The 25,676-nt window shown below is 59.6% G+C and overlaps 2 protein-coding genes across 9 annotated transcripts; one reads left to right on the top strand and one right to left on the bottom strand.

Moving 5' to 3' along the window:
- The first annotated feature begins 454 nt into the window (after window positions 1-454).
- On the top strand, window positions 455-3,646 carry EMC4 (ER membrane protein complex subunit 4). 4 transcript variants are annotated; one of them, XM_073308553.1, is made up of 6 exons: window positions 455-562; window positions 1,423-1,508; window positions 1,936-2,050; window positions 2,252-2,405; window positions 2,776-2,936; window positions 3,058-3,180. In XM_073308553.1, exons 2-6 carry the CDS (start codon window positions 1,429-1,431, stop codon window positions 3,091-3,093), a joined length of 546 nt encoding a protein of 181 aa, XP_073164654.1. In that variant the 5' UTR covers window positions 455-562; window positions 1,423-1,428; the 3' UTR covers window positions 3,094-3,180. The 4 variants fall into 4 exon arrangements, with proteins under 4 accessions (XP_073164654.1, XP_073164656.1, XP_073164657.1 ...); XM_073308555.1 differs by lacking the exon at window positions 2,776-2,936 and having other exon boundaries at window positions 3,058-3,646; XM_073308556.1 differs by lacking the exon at window positions 1,423-1,508 and having other exon boundaries at window positions 479-562.
- SLC12A6 (solute carrier family 12 member 6) lies at window positions 3,546-25,581 on the bottom strand. Of its 5 annotated transcripts, XM_073308549.1 has the most exons (26): window positions 25,421-25,580; window positions 23,134-24,271; window positions 14,621-14,665; window positions 12,936-13,024; window positions 12,359-12,490; window positions 11,898-12,044; window positions 11,436-11,490; window positions 11,083-11,213; window positions 10,683-10,924; window positions 10,276-10,490; window positions 9,700-9,858; window positions 9,357-9,455; window positions 9,080-9,137; window positions 8,459-8,633; window positions 7,923-8,041; window positions 7,626-7,724; window positions 7,325-7,444; window positions 6,672-6,776; window positions 6,424-6,592; window positions 5,763-5,958; window positions 5,511-5,680; window positions 5,256-5,387; window positions 4,923-5,030; window positions 4,657-4,841; window positions 4,290-4,423; window positions 3,546-4,211 (listed from the first exon to the last, which is right to left on the bottom strand). In XM_073308549.1, the coding sequence occupies exons 2-26, from the start codon at window positions 23,405-23,407 to the stop codon at window positions 4,120-4,122; spliced, it is 3,450 nt and encodes a 1,149-aa protein (XP_073164650.1). In that variant the 5' UTR covers window positions 23,408-24,271; window positions 25,421-25,580; the 3' UTR covers window positions 3,546-4,119. The 5 variants fall into 5 exon arrangements, with proteins under 5 accessions (XP_073164650.1, XP_073164648.1, XP_073164649.1 ...); XM_073308547.1 differs by having other exon boundaries at window positions 4,657-5,030; window positions 25,421-25,581; XM_073308548.1 differs by lacking the exon at window positions 14,621-14,665 and having other exon boundaries at window positions 4,657-5,030; window positions 25,421-25,581.
- Between the last annotated feature and the right edge of the window lie 95 nt (window positions 25,582-25,676).

Here is a 25,676-nt window from a genome sequence, read left to right as displayed (position 1 = left end):
TGCCCTGGAAATCCTCCCTACTCCCCTTTAATTCCCTAACCTCCCATTTCATTCTCTGAGTATTCCCCTTTAACCCCCCAACCTCCCCTTTAATTCCCCCCGGTATTCCCCTTTAATTCCCCCAACCTCCCCTTTAATCCCCCCGTATTCCCTTTTAACTCCCCCAACCTCCCCTTTAATTCCCCGGTACTCCCTTTTAACTCCCCCAACCTCCCTTTAATTCCCCCGGGTACTCCAATTTAACTCCCCCAACCTCCCCTTTAATCCCCCCCCGTACTCCCTTTTAACACCCTAACCTCCCCTTTAATTCCCCCAATATTCCCTTTTAACTCCCCCAACCTCCCCTTTAATTCCCCGGCATTCCCTTTAAGGCCCGCGGGGTGGGGGCGGAGCGGTTCCGGGTTCCCCAGACTCACTCTGGCGAGACCGCCCCGCCCCGCCCCGTGGGGGGGAGGAGGAGCAGCGGCCCCTGTCCCAGCAACAGGAAGTGACGTAAGAAACCGAGGCGGAAATCGCTTCTTGTAATCGGGAATTAGCTGTTTCCAAGGGGGCGCCGGGCCGGGTGAGAGCGTCGGGGGGGGGCAGGACGCCTGGGTTCCCTGCTGGGGGCCGGGACCGGGACGCCTGGGTTCCCTGCTGGGGGCCGGGACCGGGACGCCTGGGTTCCCTGCTCGGGGCGGGGGCCGGGACCGGGCCCGGGACGCCTGGGTTCCCTGCTCGGGGCGGGGGCCGGGACCGGGACGCCTGGGTTCCCTGCTCGGGGCGGGAGCCGGGACCGGGACGCCTGGGTTCCCTGCTCGGGGCGGGGGCCGGGACCGGGACGCCTGGGTTCCCTGCTCGGGGCGGGAGCCGGGACCGGGACGCCTGGGTTCCCTGCTCGGGGCGGGGGCCGGGACCGGGACGCCTGGGTTCCCTGCTGGGGGCCGGGACCGGGACGCCTGGGTTCCCTGCTCGGGGCGGGGCCCGGGACGCCTGGGTTCCCTGCTCGGGGCGGGGGCCGGGACCGGGCCCGGGACGCCTGGGTTCCCTGCTCGGGGCGGGAGCCGGGACCGGGACGCCTGGGTTCCCTGCTCGGGGCGGGAGCCGGGACCGGGACGCCTGGGTTCCCTGCTCGGGGCGGGGGCCGGGACCGGGACGCCTGGGTTCCCTGCTCGGGGCGGGGGCCGGGACCGGGACGCCTGGGTTCCCTGCTCGGGGCGGGGGCCGGGACCGGGACGCCTGGGTTCCCTGCTCGGGGCGGGGGCCGGGGCCGGGACGCCTGGGTTCCCTGCTCGGGGCGGGGGCCGGGGCCGGGGCCGGGACGCCTGGGTTCCCTGCTCGGGGCGGGGGCCGGGGCCGGGACGCCTGGGTTCCCTGCTCGGGGCGGGGGCCGGGACGCCTGGGTTCCCTGCGGCTCGGTCTCTGACTCTGCCCCGGCTGCAGGCGGAGATGGGGACCCCCTTGGTGGCCAGTCGGGGCCGGCGCTTCAAGTGGGCCATCGAGCTGGGCGGCCCGGGCAGCGGGGGCAGGTGAGGGGCCGGAGCCGGCCGGGGGTTTGTTGCGGGGCTGGCGGCCAGGGAGCCCCCGGAGGGCTGGACAGCGGGTATGGGGCCAGGCGGCTGGCAGCGGATTCTGCCCTCGGAGAGGGGGTGCGAGGTAGAGGGTCTGTGCCCAGGACCCCCAGATCAGGCTCCAGGAGCCTGAAACACCCTTGGGGGTCCAGAGGCTGGGATCCCCTCACAGCCTGCAGGGTGGCTTGCTAGGAAAGGGGACCCTGCCCTCCCAGTTTATTAGGGGCTGTTCCCAACCTGCCCTGCTCCAGAGATGGCTGCATCTCAGTGCCAAGCGAGCTGCACCCCTCCGGTGTTATGTGCGGCTGTTCCCCAGCTGCCCCACCCCAGAGCTGGCTGCATTCCCCTAGGTGCACAAAGCTCCCGACTCCTCCTCTCTCCCCAGGGGCCGCAGCGACCGGGGCAGTGGCCAAGGTGAATCCCTCTATCCCGTGGGCTACTCAGACAAGCAGGTCCCTGACACCAGCGTCCAGGAGACCGACCGTATCCTGGTGGAGAAGGTACTGTGGGGGTGGAGAACAAGGGCCTGGGGGGATGGGAACCCCCAGGACACCTGGGTTCTGGCTGCAAGTGTGGGGTGCAAGGGGGTTGGACACCTCAGTTCTCTCCAACGAGGTGGGGTGGGGGGCTCAGAGCAGGATGCTGGTTGGGGCAGGTGGGGAAAGGCCCCTCTGACATCTGTTCTTCCCCCCCCCCGCCAGCGGTGCTGGGATGTGGCGCTGGGGCCGCTGAAGCAGATCCCCATGAACCTCTTCATCATGTACATGGCTGGGAACACCATCTCCATCTTCCCCACCATGATGGTCTGTATGATGGCCTGGCGCCCTCTGCAGGCCCTCATGGCCATCTCTGCCAGTGAGTATCCCCTCTCTCCTCCCCCTCCCTGCCCCCCATGGCTCACACTGCTCCCAGCGCCCCCTCCTGCCCATCCCCACTAGTGAGTATCCCCCATCTCCTCCCAACACTCCCACCTGGCCATCTCTGCCAGTGAGTGTCCCTCCCCACTGCTCCCACCACCTGCCTTCCTCTGTCCCCATGGCTATTTGCACCAGTGAGTATCAACCCTCCCGCACTCCAGGCCCATCAGTGACTCCCTGCAGTCCCAGCTCTTCTCCCCTAACCCTGCCCTGCTCCAGATTCCTGCCCGGCTGGTGGCTGGAGCCTCCCTGCAACCGTGGCTCCTGCCCCCCAAGTCTGATTGTCCTCTTCCTGCCCCCCCACCCAGCCTTCAAGCTTCTGGAGAGCTCTAGCCAGAAGTTCCTGCAGGGGCTGGTGTATCTGATCGGGAACCTGCTGGGGCTGGCGCTGGCTGTCTACAAGTGCCAGTCCATGGGGCTGCTGCCCACCCATGCCTCTGACTGGCTGGCCTTCATCGAGCCCCCTGAGGTGAGGGGGAAGGCTAGGGTGGGGGGAGGGCTCAGCTCCTGGGGGCAGCATAGAGGTTTTTGGGCAGAGGGTGGGGCCTGCTGGAAGGGCTGTGCTGACCTCCTCTCCCCTCTCTTTGCAGCGGATGGAGTACACAGGTGGGGGGCTGCTGCTATGACCCACAACTCTCGTAGCCCCTGGAGTGATGGCAGCCCCACCACCCCCTGCTTAGCACCCCCCCAAGGGGGAGGCTGCTAATGAACCTGCTGTGTGGGCTGGGAGGCAGGGTGCACCCTACAAGAACAAGCTGGATCTTCCCTCCCCTAGGCACGCCCAGCCCTTGTGCTCCCTCTCTGGCCTTTAGAGAGACACTTAACGTATAAAATTTTATTCTTTACACAGTTCTGGTACAGAGCAAAAAAAATCCCTCCTGACCCCCAACACTGTAAACTGGGGCTTGATCCCCAATAAATTAAAAGCCCCCCACCCCCCAAGGATCAAGTAGTGGCTGCCAGGCCCTGTCTTCCACTTGAAGCCGCAAAGGGAGAGGAGATTGGATTTGCCTGGTTCAAGGCTGCCCTGGGGACTCCAGAAACCACTTGTCCAGCCTGCCATGATTAGTGCTGAGAGACAACAACATCTGGGGTGGGTGGTGGGGACACCCCCCCTCCCCCAGCAACCCCAGGGCTATGGGGCAGAAGTGAATGTGAAATAAAAACTTAAGCCACATGTGTGATGAATTGGTGGTTTCTCCTAGTTCTCAGCCCCCCTCTGGCCCCATGCAACAGGCACCCTGTACTTTAGGCCAAGGAAGTTGGATCAGTGACTGGCACCGGCCTGCCGCCAGCAGGCACCATTATAGCAACCATGCTGCTTGTACACAAAGGGGTGGGAGAGGGTAGGAAGCCCCCAACCCTTCCACAGCAGCTTAAAAGGGAAAGGAAGCAAATCAGCTTTGGCACTGTGTGGTGATGGGCACCATGGGAAATCTCTCCCATCCCTACTTTGTGAGGGTTGCCCCATTGTGACTCTGCCCTGTTGGGTCTAATACCCCAGTCCCTTTGGTGCATCCCCCTTTCTTGCCCTGTAGGGGTAGAGAGGGGGGGTAACTGTGCTCCATGGAGGTATGCCCCCACTGAATTTTGGCATGCCCCGGAGGGCAGCAGTGGAATGAAGTGGCAGGGGCCAGTGGGGGGGGGGTGCTCTAGGAGTAGATGGTGATGACCTCGCTGCCACCCCCCCGCACCAGCAGCACCCGCTCCAGCCCCTCGGTCAGCACCTCCAGGAACTCCATATCTGAGGGGCGGGTCAAGGAGCCAACACCAGTCAGACAGACAGACACTACCCCCCCCTGACTCCCCATGCCAAGGATACAGTTCTCATCGCCCGCAGGGTTGCGGGGTGGACCCGGCATGTTGAGCAGGACCAGCTTGGCCTCATGGGACTTGTTGACGATCACCTCGTTGAGTTTGACAGCCGTGTGCATGCGCCGCACATTAGACTGGTCCCTGCAGGGGGCGGGAGGGTTAGGGGCAACTACTGGGGGGGAACCCTGCGCAGGGAGAGCTTGGGGAGGGTGAGACAGTGCAGGGTGGCTCCCTGGGGGGTCCTGATGCTTTCCTCCTCCTTCCCTGACATGGCATTTCTAGCCTCATGTTAGGGCATCTCCTCCACCACCACCTCCAAGGATGGGGGGGTGAGGGTGGTCCCTGGGGGCTGATAGGAAGCAGGAGGGGCTTACGGCTTCATGTTGAGCAGGTCCTGCATGCCTTCAAGAGTCCGGGCCTTCTGCCCGCGGGCCGCCATGTACTTATCCTTGGTCCAGGTCATCTGGACCTTCTCTTGGTAGGTCTCTGTCTCCTCGTCCTCATCAGAGCCAATGCTGGTCAGGCGCAGCATGGAGTTGCGGTCCTTCACCAGCTGGGCCTGCGGGAAGACCAGGGGGTGAGTGAGGGAGTACCCCATGGGGGAGGGGAGCAGCCCACTCCCACCCCTGTCCCCACTTACCTCCCGGTCCCGCTCAGTCTTGGAGAGCCGCATGTGGCGCAGCATCTGGGAGCGCTGTTCCATCATCAAGGTCCGCTCATAGGTGTAGGCCGAGATGTCGCTGTCGTGCTGCATGGGGCACGTATGGGGTGGGGTGAGCTGAGACCAGAGGTGCAACCTGTCCCACGTCCCTCCCAGAGCTGGCACAGAACCCAAGAGTCCTGGCTCCCTCCCGCTCCAAGCCCTGGACAAAGCTGTCCCACATGAAGAGGTGGGGCCTATATCGGGGGCTCCCGAGAGAGACTACTCTTCAGCTGCTGCTCTCCCCCGCAGCCGCCCCCTCGAGTTTCTCACCATCTCCACCACCTCCACCTCTGCCTCTATGCGCAGGTGGTACAGGAAGGTGGCCAGGTCCTTCTTCATCTGGATGCTGTTGTCCTCCAGCTGGGCCACCGTGAAGATGCGGATGTTGCATTTACGCCACACCTGGGGGTACAGGGTTGTGGGGGAAACCAATCACTGGAACGGTCAGCATCTGCAGCCCAGCTCCCCAGTCCTGCCGCCCCAATCCCCCCTCCCCACACCAAGCCCCCACCCCACCCCCAGCACCTTGTGCTGCTTGAGCAGGAAGGGCAGCAGCATGAGCATGCCCCCATCGTGGACGATCCACCACACATCAATGTTGCCCTCAGCGAAGGGCTCCGCATTGCCTGGGTAGAAGGCCACATTCTTCGCCACCAGCAGGGCCAGGCGTGCAGCTGTGGTGACCCGGACGGTGCCTACGGGGACAAGAGTGGGTGGAGGTCAGAGGGCACCAGTGGGGAGCGGGGGGGATTCCCCCAAGCCCATGCCCCCACATACTGATGAAGGTCTTCCAGGCGCGGGCGTCCTCACTCTGGCGCCAGGCATTGGGCCAGCCCATCACCACCGTGTTGTGCTTCATGCCGCCCAGGCCGCAGGACTGGATGAGGTGGGAGATGCCCTCCCGCACCTTGGCTGCCACCACCAGCTGGCAGAAGCCCTTCACGCGTTCTGCCTCCATCAGGTGTTTGATGGTCTGCAAGACACACAGGGGAGCTGCTAGGGGGCACTGTGCTGCTGGGGGCAGGAGCCTCTGCAAGGGAAGCCACAGCACTCGTGGGGGTTTGGCGGGGGGCAAAGAGCAGGGTCCGGGGCGCTCAGCAGAGGATGCTGTGCCACACAGAGCAGGGGCCAGGGGGCTTCTGTGGGGGGTACTGTCCTGGGGCTCAGCAAGGGACACCGTGCTGCTGGCATGGGGGAGACTCTCAGCAGGGGGCACTGTGCCACACGGAGCAGGGTGGTGGGGGGCTTGCCAAGGGGTGTCATGCAGTGGCGTGTGACTCAGCAAGGGGCACCGGGAGGGGGCACAGGGCGGCCAGTGGGGAATGGAGGAACTGTGTCTCACAGAGCAGGGCCGGGTGGCTTGGCAGGGGGCACCATGGTGCTGGAGGAGGGCAGGGAAGAGCGCCTGGCAGGGGGTGCTCTCCCCCCCTTCCCTGACCTGCTCAGCCGCCAGCGCCTCGGCGTAGTTCTCCAGGAAGTTGCCCACCATGACGGAGCCCACGATGGTCAGGCCCTTGCCCGCCTTGAGCTGCGAGGCGAAGGTCAGTAGGCGGGGGTGCTTCACGTGCAGGTCCTCGTCCAGCTTCAGCAGCACCAGCAGCTGGGGCCTGCGGGGAGTGAGGGGTCACATGGGGGCCAGAAGGGGCTCACCCCATGGAGCAGCAGGTCATGGGGGGGCTCTCCTACCTCCAGTTTTTGGTGTGGGGGGGCCCCTCCTCCAGGCGCAGCAGGGCGAAGCGGGCGGCGCTCAGTGACAGGCCCCGGATGCCATCGCCCCACTCCTTCTCGGCTCTGTGGGGGGAGACACATGGTGCTCAGCCGAAAGCTGTCCACCCCACACCGAGGAGGTGGGGTCACGTGAGTAAGCTGGGGAAACTGAGGCAGGGAACGGGACCTGGCCAAGTTCAGACTGGACAGAACCCAAGCGTCCTGGCTCCCAGCACACCCTTGTCCAACCACCAGACCCCACTCCCGTCCCAGAGCTAGGACAGAACCCAGGCATCCTGGCTTCCAGCTTCAACCCAGGAGATAGGGCTTCCTGTACAGAACCACAGCACTACATCCCAGAAGGGTGACCACTGGGGGAAGGGGGTGTCTCCCATTACCACAGCTGCCCACAGGCCCCTGGCTGGAGGCCCCCAGAGAAGGCGAGGGCTGCCTGCCCCATGGAGCCCAAGCCCCACTCTGCTCCCTAGCAGGCAGGAGATGGGGAAGCCGAGGCAGAGGGGATGGGGAACTCCCCAAGGTCAGGGAGGAAATGGGTGAACCCAGGAGTTCCAGGGGTGGCCCATCCAGCCCAAGGGGTGCCAGGCCCTGCCCAGTCCGCAGGCGACATGTACCCCTGGTACTCGATGTATTTGTAGATCATGCCGGCGATCACCATGGCAACGATGGCATAATACCAGGAGGACACAAACATAAGCGCCAGGCAAATGCTCATGCCCACGAATGAGAGCGCCCTGCAGGGAGAGAGAAAGAGAGAGAACCCAGGAGTCCAGACCCACATTCCAACCCACCAGTCGCCTCCCAGAGCTGGGATAGAACCCCAGCATCCTGGCTCCCAGCCCCTCCTACTCTAACAACTCGACCCCACTCTCCTCCCAGTGCTGGGACAGAACCCAGGCCCCTGGGCTCCCTTACCAGTGGTAGTAGCGAAAGCGGGGTCTCCAGTTGGGGGTGCGCAGCAGGGTCTGCAAGGCGCAGGCCAGATTGACAAAGAGGTAACACATCAAGAAGAACCTACGGACCGGGACAGACAAGAGAGACAGTCAGGGGGGTGGTGCCTCGGGGGCTCCCCATAGGGTGTGCAGGCTGACAGGCCACCACGGGATTCCCCACTCTGGGATGCAGATGCCAAATCCCAGCTGGGGGGGGGGGGGGGATCTGCCCCCTCCACAGAGTCCTGCCCATCCCCACATGACTCGGCGGGGACCTTACATAGACAGGATGGGGGCCACCAGGTCCAGCGAGGCAATGAGGATGCCAAGCTCGGCAATACCAGCTGTCAGGAGCAGAGCCCACGTCGGCTCCCCGTTGGCTTTGCTATGGCCGAAAACCTAGGGCGACAGAACACAGGAAACCCACTTCAGAAAGGCAAGAATGCAGCCAGCTCTAGGGTGGGGAAGCTGGGGGCAGCTACACATAACACTACACAGGGGTGGCTCGCCCAGCGCTAAGATGCAGCCAGCTCTGGGGTGGGGCAGCTGGGTAACAGCCATATAGCAACCCCGCAACGGGGATGGCTTGCCCAGCTCCGAGATGCAGCCAGTTCTGGGGCGGAGCAGCTGTGGGACAGCTGCACAGGGATAGCTCACCCGGCGCTGAGATGCAGCCAGCTCAGGGGCAGGGCAGCTGGGTGACAGCTACACATAACACTACACAGGGATGGCTCGCCCACTGCTAAGATGCAGTCAGCTCTGGTGCGGGGCAGCTGGGTACTGTGGGAGGGAGAGGGAAGCGGAGCACGCTCTTACCCGCAGGAAGGGGATGATGTTGTCCTTGGCGATGGCCTGCAGCAGCCGGGGGGCACCAGTGAGGCTCTGCAGCCCAGCCCCGCAAGTGGAGAAGAAGGAGCCGATGACGATGACCCAGGGTGAGGGCCACGAGAGCGTCCCAACCACCAGGTTCCTGTGCACAGCGTCGCCAAACCTGCCGCCCGGAGAGGGACTGTCAGCTGGGGGAGAGCCTCAGGAAGAGGGGCTACAGACAGGAGGACCGCATGGACGGGGGCCCCAATGAGAAGAGGGGCAATGGGGACTCAGTGGAGGGGCATTATGGGCTGGGGGGGACCCAGCGGAGCGGAGCTATAGGGACCCAGCAGAAGGGTGCTATAGGCTGGGGGAGACCCATTGGAGAGGCACTAGGGGGACCCAGTGGATGCAGGGACCCAATGGAGGGGTGTCATGGGCTGGGGGGGACCCAGTGTACCAGGAGACCTAAGTGGACAACGACCCAGTGGAGGGGGACCCCAGAGAAAGCACTATGGGCAGGGGGACCCACACCCCCTGAGGAGAAAGCGTTATGGAGAGGTCGGGCAGCCCCAGTAGCAGGTGATGGCAGGGACATGACAGGGCAGACACCCCTCCAATACTCACTTGTCTCGCAGCACCACCCCTTCGATACAGGCCCCAAACAGAACCACGTTGCTGAGATCTATAGCAGTGTGGAGTCAAGGTGGCCGTGGCCCCAGGGTCACAGCAGGGTGGTCAGGGATCCCCCCACCCCCACACAGCCTCGCCCCGGCGTGGGGGCCCTTTTCCACAGGCCTTGTGTGGGCTCTGGCATGCTCTGACCCTGAGCGAGGCACGTCCCTCCCCTGCCCTTGCCCTGTCCGTGCCATCCCCCGCCACCATGCCAGCCCCCGCAGGATACAGACGAAGGAGGTGGTGAGGATGGCCAGGATGGTGCCAATGGGGATGGATTTCTGAGCATCTTTCAGGTCTCCGGAGCGGTTCGAGCCAGCCATGATCCCTGCAAAGATCGGCACAGGAGAAACAGCTGCCAGGTGAGCACCCTGCACCGCTGTCCTGGACGCCAGGGTCCTATTCTCTAGCAGTGGGAGCCTGCAGGGCCCCCTAGGGGTGATTGCCCCATGCTGCCACCCCGGACGCCAGAGTCCTATTCCCAAGAGGTGGGAACCTGCAGGGCCCCTTGAGGGTGATTGCCCTGTGCTGCTGTCTTGGATGCCACGGTCCCCCATAGCAGCAGTGCTTACCAGTGACAGACGGGAAGAAGATGCCCACGAGCAGGGTAAACGAGGTGGTGATGTCGGCCAACACATACTCCTGGCTCATGGCCCCCAGTACATCGACGGAGTGGGCTGAAGGCTTCTCGATGATCTCCCCCTTCTGCAGATAGCTGCTCCACAGGTTCTCTGCAGGGAGGGAGAAGCGGCTAGTCAGCAGGGCTGGGGCCACGGGGTGAAGCCACAGGGGATTGTACTGTCCCGTCCCAGAGCCACTAGGGTCTCGAGTCAGCACCCGACGTCTGTCTGTACAACCCAGGAATTCTAGCCGGTACCATGAAAACTGCCCGCTCATCCTTTGGCTGGGGCTCTGGAAGCGCGCTGCCATCGCGGATGCCTGGGTCCCAATCTCCTGAGCTGCAGTGCCTGTGTTTAAGCTACTGGACTGTCTTGGGGGCCCGTGCTGGTCCGAGGGCCTCAGAAAGAGGGCTGAGGGGCTCCGTAGCTGACAGAGCTCGTGCCCAGAGGGCAGCGGGCTGCAGCTGTGGCAGGATCCCCTGACCACCGGCTGGTGGGCGGATCCGCCCAGCTGCGCTAGGCCCTCACCAGTGATGATGCCGCTGGCCAGGCCTGGGATGCCCTGGATGGAGGTGACGTTGTTGTGAGCAAAGTATTCATCGCAGGTGGCATTCAGCTGCTTGCTGGAGTTGCAGAAGAGGCCCCAGAGCTGGGTGGGCACCGTCAAGTTGCCCAGTTCCTGGGTCTTGGCGCAGAAGTCGATCTGCTGGCCAGAGAGGGTGCGGTTTCCCAGCATGCAGACCCTGCGCCGGGCGGGAAGGCAGATAGATACAGTGCCCCAGAACGTAGAGTCCCCTGCTGCGATCAGCCCTGAGCAACCCCCCAGGAGCGCAGAGCCCCCCACAGCGCCCCTAGCTGAGATCAGCCCTGAGCAAGTCCCACCCCCGAGGAGTGCCAATCCACCCCGCACCCTCTGCCAGCCCCTTGACACCTACGGGAAGCGGGGCGGGGCGAAGGAGGATTTGATGGCCCCGGCGTAGATGGCTAGGATGGAGACGATGACACAAGCAAGGAAGAGCGAGGCGAACTTGTTAACGTAGCGCACGCCGACGAAGACCACCAGCACCATGAGGATGAGGAAGGCTGAGCCATAGACCCGCATGTTGTTCAGCATGGCTGCCGACTCCTTCAGCACATCAGTGCTGCGGAAAATGGCTGCCTCGGGGGCAATGTACATCTGTGTGGGGTGCAGAGAGAGAGGTCACCTCCAGGAGGCGCCGGCTCCAAGCCACCCTAGGGTGGGGGGCCGGCTGGTTCACATGGGTGGGGAATGGGACAGGTCACACACACACACACACACCCCGACCCCAGGCCTCCAGGGGGAAGCATTCTCACCAGGAAGATCTCGATGGCTCCCAGAATGTACATGGCGGCGGCGAAGGTGGTGCCCAGATAGAAGCAGAGCCCCACAGCACCCCCGAACTCGGGGCCCAGCGCCCGGGAGATCATGAAGTAGGAGCCCCCAGCTGGAGAGAGAGGACAGAGGCAGTCAGGGAGTGGCTAGGGAGACTGGCGTGTGTCCCGAGGGCTCCCCATCCACAGGCGCCAGGGCAGGAGATGTCCTGAGATGGGGGTCAGGAAGGAAACAACCACCACAGGGAAAAACTGAGGCCTAGCTGATGGGCCCAGGGCTGAGGGGATAGGGAGGCCGGCCAATCCGGGAGAGAAGACTGGCCTGACCCACTCACCCGGCACGACTCCATTGGTGGCAATGGCACTCATGGAGATGGCAGTTAGCAGCGTCTGCGGAGAAGGTAAAAGGACAGCAGGGGGTGGTGTTAGAGGAACACGCTGAACTGGGAGCAGACATCAGGTTCACACGGTCTGCACTGAACGCGGCTGCCGCTGGGGTGGGATGAGGCAGCTGGAGAGGCCCGGTGAGCAGGGAGCAAGGGCTTGGAACTGGAAGTGGTGGAGAATGACATTGGCAACGATGGATGCAGGGGAGGCCTGGAGAGGCAGAACTGTATCGACTGCGGCCAGATTTGGGTAGGACACCAGGATTCGCGATCCTTAGAGAGCTCACTGCACTCTTCTGGCCGGGATGCTCCCTGCAGCACAGCGCCCGATAGTGCCACCCTAGGGTCAGCACTGCCCGCGAGGGCAGAGCACCAACGCCCCTTAGTGCCCCACTGGGGGCAGACACTCACGCAGCAGCAGCAGATGAGGACAATGGCGAAGGCCTGCAGCACGCCGGCCGTGCCCACCACCCAGGTGAGGCGCAGGAAGAGGATGACCCCAAAGATGTTCTGCAGGCAGGGCAGATAGACGCCCATGAAGGTGCCCATCTGGGGTGTCTGCAAAGAGAGAGACTGTGATTAGGGCAAGGAGTGCTAGGAGGCAGGACTCCTGCGCTGGGAGAGGATAGACTAAGAGGACTGGAATCCTGCCAGTGCCCTTCAATCCCGCCCTGCAGCCCCCTGCTAGCCCATCTCTGGGCTCCCCACAGTGCCCCTCAACCCTGCCAGTGCCCCTCCATCCCACCCTTCAGCCCCATGCCATCCCAACCCTGGGATCCAGCCTGGTCCCAGCTCGGCCAATGGCCCTCAATCCCGCCCAGCGGCCCTCAATCCTGCCCAGCGGCCCTCAATCCTGCCCAGCGGCCCCTCACCTTTGTGGGCTTTTTCTTGCCCTCTGCAATGTTCTCAGCCTCCTCATGCTCCCGTGCCCCCTGCGTCAGGTTGGTGTAGTTCGCCATGCGGTTAAGCAGGGAGGACACCTTGGGCCGGGTATCCATTTCCTCCTGCAGGATGAGAGGGGGTGAAATGGGGAGTTGTCCTCGTGCAACCAACACTGCCTGAGTCTGCAGAGAGCCTGAGCCCGTCACTGGGATGCAGCCCGAGTCCATTGCTCCAAGAGGTGTAAACTGCTTACGTGCATCTCAAAGGGGTGTGAACTTGAAGCCCCGTCACCCCCATCCCAGCAGCAGAGAACCAGCCGGAGGAAGAGCACAGCGGATTCTGGCTGCTGGATTAGTTCTGGGGGAAGGGGCAAACCCCCAGGCCCTGTTACCCCATCGGGGGGCAGGGCTGCATCATAGCTCCTGGATGGACATGAACCAGGTTTCAGCCTCCCAGCACTGGCCACCGGGGGGGCAGCAACTGACCCCCCCCCCCTTCCCCACTCTGCCCTGGAGTGAGCCTGTCTTCTCCGTCCTGCCTACGGGGGGCAGATTCCACCGGGGGTACCTCGAAGAGCGCCAGGTTCTTGTCGAAGTACTCATCCCCATCCTCATAGCTGGTGTTGTTGAGATAGATGTCTTTCTTGCGCACCGGGTCTGAGGAAAGACAAGGGGGAAAGGGAGAACCCAGTGTGAGGTGCCGTGAGCTGGGGGGTCTCAGCCCGGTACCAGCTTACCAGGGTTCTCTGAGAGCCCAGCCCTTCACTGCTCCCTCCTGGCAGGGGGACTGCAGCACCAATTTACAGACACTCAAACCTCTACAATTCCTCTGGAATGGAAGGAGACTGAGGCACAGCATCAAGTCCTGGCTCCCAATCCCACCCTGCTGCAACCCACTAGGCCCTACTCCCCTCCCAGAGCTGGGGGGGGGGGGATAGAACCCAGGAGTCCTGGTGCCCAGCCCCTCCCTGCTCTAACTTGAGGTCTCACCCTCTCTCTGCCCCTTGGCGACAGGTGAGTCAACAGTCAGGCTGCTGCCTGCTCAGAGAAAGATTCCTAGCGGGGCTGGGCAGAACCACCACCTGTTCTTTTATTGCCCTGCCCAGCCCGGCCCGGCCCCCAGGCCGTGGAATCACAGGTAGATGCCTGCACAGTACGAACCTGCAGCCGCCTCCGCACGTTCAGCCGGGAGGCAGCGGCACTGGAATAACCACTCTCTACTACCTGGGGGGGGGCAGGGGGCACGAGAGCTCCCCAGGCCCACAATTCGGGCCGGGCCTCTGCGGCGCTTGGCAGAACCCTGCCCAGGGTTCGCTTGCCTGGCATGGCTCGTGCTGCGAGAGCACCCACGCCACCGCCCTGCTGCACAGCGCCCCCCAGTGCCGCACTGGGGACCTGGGGCAGCACAGACTGCCAGGGGAGAGCCCCCACCCCACTCCCTAAAGCATCGTGCCCCTAGCACCACTCTGGGGCAGCGTAAGGTCACCCTCCCACGGGCATTGCTGGTGGTGCAGCTGCCGGCGGCAGGGCCTCAGTGTTTGCTTTGTACACAGCACAGGGAAAGTCACGCTACCAGCCAACCGCTGATGCGGGACAAAGTCAGCGGGAGAACGAGGCACTAACAAGCGAGCTCCACAGCACCCGATCCACGGGCTGGGGGCTCCCCGGCAGGAAAAGCCAAGGTAGACTACGTCAGCATGGCATTAGGGGACACTGTGCTGCAGAGAGAAGGGGCTCAGCAGGGGGCGCTCTCCCCTCCCAATCAGTGCAGGCCCCTGGGGGCGCTGTGCTGCAGGGAGCAGGGTGGGTGCTTCATAGGGGCACTCTCCCCAACACCCCAGTGGATTAAGTAGAACTGAGGAGTCCTGTCGCCCAGTTCCAACAGGCCAGACCGCCTCTCGGACTGTGAAATAGGGCTGAGAAGGACCATGGACAAAGTGACACCTCAGTTTTGGGCCTGATGCTCAGGCTGCAGGTGCCTGCAATGATCCAAGGAAGAGCAGATGGGTAAGGGGTAAGAGGGGAATTAGTAGCGAGGGGTATGTAAATTACCCTCTCCCTAGGGCAGTCTGATGGAGGGGTGAAACACACATGCACACACAGAGCCGGGCTTCGGTGGGGGGCAGCAGGGACAGACACACAAAGCAGGGCTCATCCCCTCCTGCAAGAGGCGGTAGGCACAAATGGATGGACACACACACACAGGCTCGTTCAGGAGAAAGAGACACGCACGACTCCTTAGCAATACCGTACCTAAGAGCTGACACTGTTCCCCTGTGATGGAGGTTTGACTCACGTCTGAAAATCAAACAGAAGATGGGAAAAAATGAATCACAAAAGAAAAAAAAAAAAGGAATGAAAAACAAACAAACAAACAAAAGACTCTGATCAAATATATTTCCTCCTGCTGATACATGTTAGCAAAGAAAGGGAAATGAGCAAAGATTCTGGGGGTTTTAGAGCATGATTTCAAAACCAAAAAGGAGCTGCAATAATATAAAAAGAAACCAGCGCAATTATATAGCAGAGTTCAGGCAGGTGGGGATGGGGCCTTTCCCCTCTAAGAGACACCAGCTCTAACCTGACCCAAGTGCGGGTGACTGGCTGGCTCACAGGGGTCAGGAATGGGAGATGGGGGTCTTTTCCCTCTAGTGGGCACCGATTCTAGGGTGCTCTACACAGCAGGGTGGCAGGGTAGGAAACTTGTCAATCTCCCACCCAGACACACACACGGCAGGCTGGACTCCAATCTACCAAGATTGGACTCCACTCCTCAGATCTTTCCCTGTCACCTAAACCCTCAAGCAGCAGAGAGCAACGTGACTGAGGAAGGCGGGCGACTGGCTGAGGTGATGGTTGGCCTGGGACAGGCTATGAATCAAGCCTTTGTTGAGCCCAAGGATTCACCACAGCCCACTTGCTGCGGGAGGGAAAGAAAGAGACAAAGAAGGGAAAGACAGAAAGAGTCCAGCCCCACAGCTCCTCCCGGCTGTGTCTGTCCCCTGACCCTGCTGTTCAGCGGATGAGGCAGCATCTGGTGCCAGACTGGGGCTTTGTCCCTGCTCGCTGGGTCAGGGAACGGCCCAGGATAATTGGGGATTACATGGAAGCAGCTGGGATCCTGCCCTTTCCAGCTGCCCGGAGAACAGATCTGTCCCAGCGCTGGCCCCGCTCCAATTCACACACTGCCCCAGAGGTGGTCCTGTTTTGGGAGCAGGGAAAGAGAAAAGCAAGGAGCTGAACCACCTGTGGGGTGGAAAAGGGTCCCTTAAGGGGTCAGTGCCTTAGGACACCATACAGGACTCCTGAGTTCTATCCCTACTTACAGACTCTTGATCCTGTGGCCAGTGCTTGAGCTGCATTACATTCCCACTCCACAGAGCTGGGTAGATTTTCTGTCACTGACCCTCTATCCCATATTTATACTTTCTGCTGAGAAAAGAACCCAGGAGTCTGGACTCCCAGCCCCTCCTGCTTAACCACTAGAGCAGGAACAGAAGCCAGGAGTCCTGGCTCTCAGCACGCCATCTGAGTCGCTGTAGCTGTGCAGCCCAGAGCTGGGAGTACCTTCATAGGCCATCTCCTCTCCATCTCGCAGACAGGCAGCATGAGTCCTGACAAGCAGAGGGCGGACTGGCAGGAAGCCAGGGGCTAGGCTTGGGATATAATCCCTGACACTGCCTAGGCTGCAGCCTGCCCTCCATGCTGGAGCTAAATTGAATTAGCTGTGCTGCTGTGTGACATGAGGCCTCCTCCCACTCAATCACTGGGCAGGGCAGGGGTGGTGAGTGGTTACGTACTTAGGAACATGAGGCCTTTCCCCTCCAGGGGGCGCCTGCCCTGATCCAGCCCTGGCTGGACATTCCCCCCCCTCCCTAATCCCAGAGACTGGGATAGAACCCAGGAGTCCTGGCACCCAGCCCTCTCCAGCCCCTCCTGCTTCAACCACTAGACACCACAGTGAGAGCTCAGGAGTCCTGACTAGGGAGCTGGACTAACACGGGGGCTTTGTATGAAGTGGGTAGTATAGTAACCCCCCCTCCCCACTGTTCTTTCCAGCTGCAGCTGACAACAGTCATGTTGGCCATGTGCAATGCCCAATTGAGATCCGGGCACAGTGGGTGGAAGATACCGCGGGGAGCATTTACCAGGCTACACAGAGCCTGGTCTAGCCAGGAGGGGGCAGGGAAAAGAAAGAAAGAAAGAATGAAGTCAGACAGGAAGAAAGAATGAAAAAGTCAGAGAAATGGAAGGAAATTCCCTGCCGGGGAAAGAGCCAAACCAGCACCGCCCGGCTCCTCTGTGCAAGCCCAGAGCAGGGGCAGATGCCGCAAGAGTTTCCCCCAACATTCACCCTCTCCCAGGAGCGCACCCTCTAGGTCAACAGGGGAGGCCAATCTCTGAGGCTTGTGCCAAAGGAGAATGCAAACCCAGTGCTCCAGCCACTGAGCGTTACTGACTACTGATTAGGAACCACAGGGGGTATGGCAGAAAGGAAAGGGTTAAGCACAGGGGTGGAGGGCATGCGGGGGCTAGGGTCACCATCTAATGAGGTTCTCAGTCAATCCGCAGGGAGGGATATAAAAACACTACACTGGGATCACTGAGATGCAGCCACCTCTGGGGCGGGGCAGCTGGGTAACAGCTACATAGCAACGCTGCACAGGGATTGCTTGCCCAGAGCCAAGATACGGCCACCTCTGGTGTGCGGATTGACAGCTGCATAACAATCACACAGCGAGACTGCACACAAATGGCTAGCCTGGGACTGAGAGATGGCCATCTCTGGGGTGGGAGCAATTGGGTAACAGCCACACAGCGCTGTCATGTAGGTTTGGGACAGGCAGCGAAGGAGGGTGCCATGTGGCTTGACCAGGGCAGAATCACCAGAGCTTGAATTCTGCCAGGACACTGGGGTTTGCTCCCTCTCTCTTGGTGGCAAGAGCTGTTTAGAGTCTGAGCAAACACATAACCCCCCTTTACTTACCCCCATCACTCCCGCTATGACAGGAGCCCCTAGTGCCCATCCCCAGCTGCATCCCCCATCCCTGAGGGGACAGTCACCCCACAGATCCCTTCCCAAAAACTGCCTGTCCAGACCCACACTGGACCCAAATGCACACCAACCCTGTACAGCGTAACAGCACAGGGCATTCCCACAGCCCCTTCTCTGTCAGGGTCTCCGGGCCTGATCCAAATCCATGGAAAGGTTCCACTGAGATTGGAGGGCTCAGGATCAGACCCTGCAGCACATTCCACAGGTCCCCCACATCCACAGTCAGCAGAGAAAGTGAGGCCCAGAGCAGGGGCAGAACCAGCACAGAAAGCACACAGCTACAAAGAGGAAGAACCCAGGGGTCCTGGTTCCCAGGCCCCCTGCCCGGCTCTAACCACTGGAGCGCACTTCCTTCACTAATCAGTAGCGAAGCTGTGGTTGGTGTTTACCTGAAAATCATGCAAGGGATTGGGAAGAGCCCAGGGGAGGCTGCTACGATGGTTGAGGAAGGCAGGCTGGAGAGAGTGCTTGGATCGGGGAGGGAGGCACGGACGACAATCTGGAGGCAGGGGCCAATAAAGAGACACTGCCCCCCATACACACACCCCCAAGATAGAGGGGGCAGCCAGGTAGGGGAGGAGCAGCCAAGAGACAGATGCAGGTAAAGCAGATTAATGCGGCGTGTTTAGATGACGGCTCACCTGACACCATGATCTCTCTGGGCATCCAGATGCCAGCCCTGTTGGCTCCTTCCTGGGCCCCTTCTTCCACCCCACCCTCCTCCTCCTCATCGTCCACCTTGGTAACAGTGAAGTGAGGCATTTTCTGAACTAACTTTTCCCCCAGCGCGGGCAAGGAACGGGACTGGAAGTGACGGGATCAGGTGACTGGCAGGCCCCAGGGGAAGAGGCGGGATGGTGTGGGGGGACACGCCCTCCCCTGCTGTGTGTGTCTTACTGGCACTAAGAGGATTAACTGCTCCACCATACAACTGCTTTCACTCTCCTGCTGAACTGTAGCAGGCAACATGGGAGAGGCAGGGGCCTGCACGGGCCCAGCAGTGCGATGCAGCCAGCTCTGGGTAACAGCCCCACAGCTACTGTCTGGGATGGAGAAGTCTGTAGCCGCCTGAGCTGTAGCATGGCTTTCAGAGAGGGAGGATGGAATCAGATCAGGACTCCTGGGTTCTATCCCCAGCTCTGGGAGAGGAGTGGAATCTAGTGGGTTAGAGCAGGGGTGCTGGGAGGCAGGACTCCTGGGTTCTATCCTAGTTCTGGGAGGGGAGAGGAGGGGAGTGGGTCTAGTGGATTACAGCAAGAGAGGTGGAGCTGGGCAAACTCCAGAGCATGGTAGTCTTTTCCCTACATACTCCGTCCTCTCTATTTATACCATAATGGAGCAGAGATTAGGGAAAAGGTCTTAATCAGTTTAGGAAATGCCTAAATGGGGAACTCCAGGCCAGAGTGAATCACACAAATGCTGGGTTGGACCCACACCACTTCCCACTCCAGAATGGGGTTAGCCACACCTCCCCCTGCCCTGGAATAACCCCTTGAGAAAGCAGAGGAGAGCCCTGGCACAGCGGCCCCTTCAGTTCTCTGTTGAGGCTTCCCACCCCCTGCATTGGCTCAGATGAATTAGTTACCTTTGCAAACTGCTCTGAGCTGATCAGTGGAAAGCGATTAGGAACAGAGCAATGTATGGCTTGTCTACACTACAAAATTAAGTTGATTTAAATTAAGTGGACGTACAGCTACCACAGTATTTAAAACGGTTGTTCACATCCACACTTGCTCCTTCTGTTGGCAGTGCACGTCCTCACCAGGGGCGCATCCACCGACTGAAAAGGGACATTGCTGGACACTGACAGCTGGAGCCTGGCAACCTCAACTGTAGGCATGGGGCTCACAGTTGCCCCACCCCCAGCTGTCAGGCGGATGCCGGGCTCACAGCAGGGCCACTCCCCCACCCCAGCCTTGACAGCCCCAACTGTGGAGCCCACAAGGGGCTCAGTTTTACAGCAGGGAGCCTACAGCTGTGAAATTGACAGTCTTATCAGTTTCATGGCAGCTATTATTTCAAATTTTGGCTTGGGCTCTGGAAGTCAGCCTGTGGGGAGCTCACAGCTGGAGTCCCCTCCCCCCTGAGCTGACAGAGAGAGATGGAAAGGAAATGTGAAATAATAAAACCAACCGTGAAACTGACAAGAATGTCAATTTCCCAGCTGGCAGGCTCCCTGCTGTGAAACAGACAGGTACAGACTCACAGCTGGGGCTGTCAGCCGCTGGGCAGGGGTGGGGAGCCTCCCACTGCAAGCCCCACTGCTGGGGCTGATAGCTGGAGCCCCCATGCTGTGACCCAGTGAGAGACTGGGGGAGGGGGGCCAGGATCATGCTCTCCTTCCCCACCCCTCCAATACCTCACGGGAGGCAGCAGGGCTGGAGGGTGCTAACAGCTGTCAGCCCAGTTTGGGGCTGACAGCCAACGTAAGTAACACAGTGTCTACAGAGACACTGCATCACCCTTACTACATCGACATAAGCCCTACGCCTCTTGGGGAAGTAGAGTCATGACGTTGGTGTAGCAAGCCTACTTATTTTGGCAGAAGCACCACTGTAGCGTAGACTCAGACATAATTAAGTCGATGTAAACTGCCTTACGTCCACCTAACTCTGTAGTGTAGACCTGGCCTCAATTCCCTTATTAGGGGCAATTTGCTTTCCCCTGTCAGGCATCTTTCAACTTTATTTCTGCCGCCATCAAAAGGCCAAACCACACTTTACACCATCGTATACATTCAAGTGGAATAGCCGGGGGGCTGCAGGTTGGGATTGAGGAGCACCAGCAAAACTACTGGGTTGGGGGAAGACAAGGGCTGGGGCAGCAGGTGCTGTGCGTTGGGATTGAGGGGCACCAGCAGAGGCAGGGGAGCCCAGGGATAGGATAGCAGTGGGTTGTGGATCAGGATTGAGGGGCACCAGCAGAGCAGTGCGGGAGGGAGAGGACAGCAGCCAGGGCTGGGATAGTTGGGGGCTGGGTGTAATTTTGCTAACTACCTCCAGTCCTGACCCAGAGCCCCACCTCCTGTTCCAGTTGTGCCCTTTCAGTTCCTCCACTCTCTGCCCCAGCTGCACACGCCCACACAGTGGTGTGATGCCCCAGAGCAGAGGGGGGCTGAGGTCGGATCACACACTATGGGGCAGAACTGGAGTCACCCCCCAGGGTTTCTCTTCAGCTGCCACAGAATCAGGACTGGTTCCAGGCCTCCGCTCCCCCTGCAGTCAACCCAGAGTCACACCTGACTGCAGTGGAGACCTGACTCCATTTTGTTCACAGCACAGAAAGGACACACATCCATCTAGCTTGGACAGAGGAATCAATGGATAGGGAGGGCCAGAGAGCAGCTGTGAGCATCTGGAGCGGGGGTGAGGGGAAGGGAGATCAGGACCTAGCCCCTAGCACTGAGGGGAGCCCAGGGCACCACTCCACTCTCACCTTCACGGGCTGCGAGCTCTCTCAGCCCTATGACTGTTTGAGGAACAGAGAACAGGCGTAGGCGGAAGCTGCAAAGGGCCATTTGTCATGGGATGATGGGAAGGAGGGGGCTGCGTGAGACAGGGACCGCGGGTGAAACAAACAAGTGGGGAGACAGCGCAGCATGGAGGGCAGCAGGCACTCATGTTAGTGGGTCAAGTAGGCCCCCATGCAGGAGTGTGCGTTGAACATCAGCAGAGCACTACACGCATGCGTGGGCGGGTAAGATCACATAAGCTCTATGCACCTGTCTCTGTGTATGCATGAGCTGCTGCTGAAAACAAGTCAACCCCATACATGCGTGTGTGCTTGTACATCTGTGTCTTTGTGCTTGTACTGAAAAAATCAAGGAAGTTGTGTGTGTCTGTCCGTGTTCTCACTCGTCCCAGCCTTCTCCCCAGTTCCCATCCGCTCTCCCTGTGTCCAAGGACAAAGGATGTCCAGAAAGGCACAGCCAGCCTCTCCCGGGAGATAAACAGCTGAGGTGCTGGGGACATTAAGTCCCCGAGACACTAGCTGTCTTGCTCAATCTGTCCTCCTGCTGCAGGCCTGTCACACACATGCATTTCTGCTCTATAGTTCCTGCAGGGCCTGTTTTGCTGCCTCACTGGGCTTCGGGCCTCTGATGGCAACAAAAGGACCCCCTTCGAGGAACACAGCGGCCTTGATGTCTTGTGAAACATCTGTGACCTTACCAGGGTATTGTCCCACAAGTGATCCCACAGAGGGAACAGGGAGCACAGGATCATCCCGGGTGCTCCAGTGGAGAAGGCTCATAGGTATGGGAGTATGAGCCGGACAATACCCATAAACCAGCTCTCCCTTCCTGAGTCCAGGCTGATCAGCTTTGCCCTGGACCATGGCCATCCATGAGCCCCTTATGACAAGCGGGAGATGAACAGACCTGGTGCCAGGGCGGACTCACAATTGCACACTCATGTTCACTGCAGGAGCTGGGAACGAACCCACAGCGTCCCAGCAAATCCTAGCTCTAAAGAGTCACCTCTGCCTCCTTTAAATCTCTCCTTGCAATTTTAACCCAATCCAAAGTCCTCCTTCACTTCCTGTCCTAAACTCTTGGGGCTGTTAAAGCAGCAGCCATGCTCCACACCAGAGGCAGCTGCATCTCAGCACTGTGCATCATTATTATGCACTGTTACGCAGCTGCTTCACCCCAGAAGTCAACGCATTTCAGTGCTGGGTGAGCAATCCCTGCGCCCACATCCTATGAGACGAACACGGCAATTATGTGCACGTACAGCAGACCACAGCATTATCAGGCCTGTAACATAACCCACGCTGGGAGGCCCCGAGAGGAGCCGTGACTCTGAATCAGTGGTGACCAAAGCCCCACTGCCACAATGTAGGACTCATCTCTCATCTGAGTCTGCATGAAAAAGGGAATCAACACAAAATTAAAGGGAAGTTCAATTCTCCCGAGTCATTTCCCCTGAGCCTTGCTCAGCATTTCCCATGCAGGAAAAAGGCTGAAGAAAAAAGGGTACTGGCTGAGCCAGGGATACCAATCGAGTCAATGCACTATAACCCTCTGAAAACACCACCCCGTCCAGCCACACCTACATTAAAGCTGGAAACCAAGACACCTCGCCCCCAAAATGGAAGCTGGAAGTGTGTTCCAGTTTGTTGTGAGCAAATGGGAAGATCAAAGCATTTAGGAGGCACCTAATAGGCAGCAACAGAGAACTGGCAAGACAACTGCACCTGGTGATACACTAGCCACCATAAACTGGCCCACCCCACTGCAGCCATGAATTATGGTGGAGTCACCCATAACTGATCCCCCTCCATCTCCAAACAACCCTTGAGTCATCCCTCTTTAGTGCAGCTGAAAGAGGTCTCCTTCCATCTCCAGCACACCCAGCAGTTGCGGTGTGCATCTCCATCGCAACCACAAGTTGGCCAACAGATGGGTGTATTGTAAGTTGAGTATGCCATCTCCAATGCACCCATAGTGTCTTCCTCCACTTCCAATGCACCCGTAACTTGCAGTGGACTCATCCAACATCCCCTGGAGATGTCCCGCTCTAGCGCCAATGCACAAAAACTGTCTACCTCCATTGCATTCATGTCTCTCACCACTCTCCCACAAGATGTCCAACTCCAATGCACCCAGGTCTCCTTCCACCCTCCCACATCAGCCCAAACCAGCCACATGAACCTTGTTGACTTCCCAGCCTCTCATGTTCATGCACATGATCGGCCATGTACCACCTACCTTCCGCCATGTCATGGGGGTTGGACGTCCTGTCGCTAGCCAGCTCGCCCGCCACAGTGGCCACCGAGGTGGTGGCCCCTGAGAAGTCACTCATGCCCTCGCTGCGGCTTGTCTCAGGGACACTCTCCCGGGAGCTGAAGCGGACCCGGGAGCTGGAGCGGGAGCTGAGGTCTGGACTAGTGTCAGAGAGCCCTGGGATGTCGTCGATTTTCGTAGGGGTCACCATGAACCGGACGGAAGCCATTTTGGCAGGAGACCGTTGGCGTTGGTGCATGCGTGCGTGGAGAAATCTAATAACTTCCTGGAAGCTTTAAATTCTAATCGTCCAGAAACAATAACAAATAAAAGTAAAACGATAATTTAGGAGGGTAACGAAATGAGTGGGGTAACAGCAGGCTCCACCACCGAGTGGATTCATGTCTAGCATGGATCCTCAGCGGTCTGGTGCAATGTGGTGCCCAGACACCCAATGGTTATCAAGTGAGTTTTCCACAGGTGTGGCTAAAGGTGGAGCACGGGAGCTGACCCATGGTTTACCATGCAAATATTTCACAGCTGTCTAGTTTAGTCAATGATTTTTTTGTCAGAGGCCCTAGCCTGAGGCTTTGGCATGCAGACAATCCTTGGAGAAGTGCACTGCAAGGACAGTATGTGCAAGGAGAACGTCTCAAGTCCTGGAACAAGCAGTTGTTTGCAAATATCCTGCAGGGAAGGTGGTTCAAGCAAGGGGTCTGTTGGTTATGGAAATGAGACAGTGCAAGGAGGCAAAAGAATTTTACTAAGTCCTAGTGCAACGATGGAGGCAGAAGAGACCAAGGGATCCAGGTACGGCGAGAAGAATTACCCACTGGTTTCTAGCGTAATGTGCAAGGAAAGCAAGTATCCCAAAAAGTCCTGCTGCAAATATCTCACGTGATCCTGGTGTAACATGAAGGTGTAAGAGCTCAAGGGTCCTGGTGCAGGATGGCAGCTATTCTACACGGTTCCGGTACAAGGAGGTAGAGTATCCTTATGCAAGGAGATGATTATTACACAGAGTCCTGGTGCAAGGACATATGAAACTATTTCTTGAGGTCCTGGTAGGGTTATGGTGCATGAATATTCCTGCTGCAAAAACGTGCAACTTTTCAACAGGGTCCTGGGGTGAGAAGACAACTATTAAATGTCAGACTAGTGCAAGGACAGACAGTAGCGCAAGGGAATATGCCTATTCCAGAGGATCCTAGGGCAAGGGCCCACAAACTCTCTACAGGATCCTGATGAAACTCACATGAAGGCGTGAAGTCATGCAAGGGTGAGAAAATCCCACATGAGAACATGCGAAGCCCCCATATAGTCCATATACAGGGGATACAATTATGCAAGGGCATACATATCACCAATGTGTCAATGAGGCAAGGGCATGCAAACCCACTGCAGGACAGGGATGATGGTGCAAGACCGCCAGTGTGTTGGGGCAGCAATGGATATACAAAATCCTAGTGACTGGGGCGTCCGTGCTCGATCCCCAAAGAGGAGGAATGATGGTGCAAGAAACGTGTAAGACCCTTATGAATAAATCACTGGTGTAAGGGCATGCATGAGTTGTGAGGAAAACAATGGTGCAAGGGGTGTGGGTCTCTCAAGTCACTACTGGAAGGGTTGCGAGACGCCCATAAGTGGAACCAATGGTGCAGAAGGCAGGCAAGCCCCTGTGAATTGGTGCCAGGGTGTGCACAAGTCCCATGGGGGAGACTAGTGGTGCAAGGTCACACGAGACCCCTATGAACAGGTCCATAGTGCAGGGGTGTGCAAAATCCCTGTGAGGGAGCAACGGTGCAAGGGATGCACAAGCCGCATGTGGGGGAACCGGTGGTGCAAGGGGTATGCAAGAGCCCCCTGTGCAGATCATTGGCGCACCGGCTGCACAAGAGCCCTGTGAGGGGGGAGATGGTGCGAGTGGCCTACAAGCCACATATGGGGAAGTGATCGTGCAAGGGGTGTGTAAAAGCTCCACACACAGGTCATCGGTATGAGGAGCATGCAAGAGCCCTGTGAGGGAGCAATGGGTGCACAAACCACATATGGGGAACTGATGGTGCAAGGGATGTGTGAGAGCCCCATGTTGGTGCAATGGGGGGAAGGGCGAGCAAGAGTCTGTGACCAGGTCGGTGGCGCAAGGGGGGTGCGATAGTATGGGGGGCTCACATTGCGCGTGCGCAGCAGCCCCCCGCCCCGCAGCGCCCCCTCCTCGCCCGAAAGCGTGGGAAAAGCCCCGGGTAGCTGTTAGGGACCGTTAGCCGTTTACCTCAGGCGCGCGCTGGCCTCTGGTCCTCAACGTTCCACAGGCTCCCCGCGTGCCGGGGCTGCGGCTCCTGCTGCCGCTCGCGCTGTCAGCTGCCGGCTTCAGTAGAGGAGGGGGTGGTCCGCAGGAAGCGCGCTTCCCCCCGCCCTTTCTCGGCACATGCGCAGAACCAGAGAGCTAGGGCTTTTCCTGTGCTTCTGTCTAGTTCTTTACGGGCGGGGGAGGAGAGGGGTCAGAGGTCATAACTGGAGGGGGGAAA

Source organism: Lepidochelys kempii, chromosome 13, assembly GCF_965140265.1.
Source record: "Lepidochelys kempii isolate rLepKem1 chromosome 13, rLepKem1.hap2, whole genome shotgun sequence".
NCBI classification, from domain to species: Eukaryota; Metazoa; Chordata; order Testudines; family Cheloniidae; genus Lepidochelys; species Lepidochelys kempii.
This window is presented reverse-complemented; position numbering and strand designations above follow the sequence as displayed.

What these genes read in the sequence shown, in the direction of transcription:
- SLC12A6 (XM_073308547.1), bottom strand. Translation starts at nt 23,407, where the DNA reads ATGCACCAACGCCAACGGTCTCCTGCCAAAATGGCTTCCGTCCGGTTC. An exon ending in AAATACATCGAGTACCAGGG is followed by an intron (nt 6,777 to 7,324) that starts GTACATGTCGCC and finishes CTCCCCCCACAG; the next exon opens with AGCCGAGAAGGAGTGGGGCG. An exon ending in CGCCTGGAAGACCTTCATCA is followed by an intron (nt 5,681 to 5,762) that starts GTATGTGGGGGC and finishes TTGTCCCCGTAG; the next exon opens with GCACCGTCCGGGTCACCACA.
- EMC4 (XM_073308553.1), top strand. Translation starts at nt 1,429, where the DNA reads ATGGGGACCCCCTTGGTGGCCAGTCGGGGCCGGCGCTTCAAGTGGGCC. An exon ending in GGCCCGGGCAGCGGGGGCAG is followed by an intron (nt 1,509 to 1,935) that starts GTGAGGGGCCGG and finishes CTCTCTCCCCAG; the next exon opens with GGGCCGCAGCGACCGGGGCA. An exon ending in CCTTCATCGAGCCCCCTGAG is followed by an intron (nt 2,937 to 3,057) that starts GTGAGGGGGAAG and finishes CTCTCTTTGCAG; the next exon opens with CGGATGGAGTACACAGGTGG.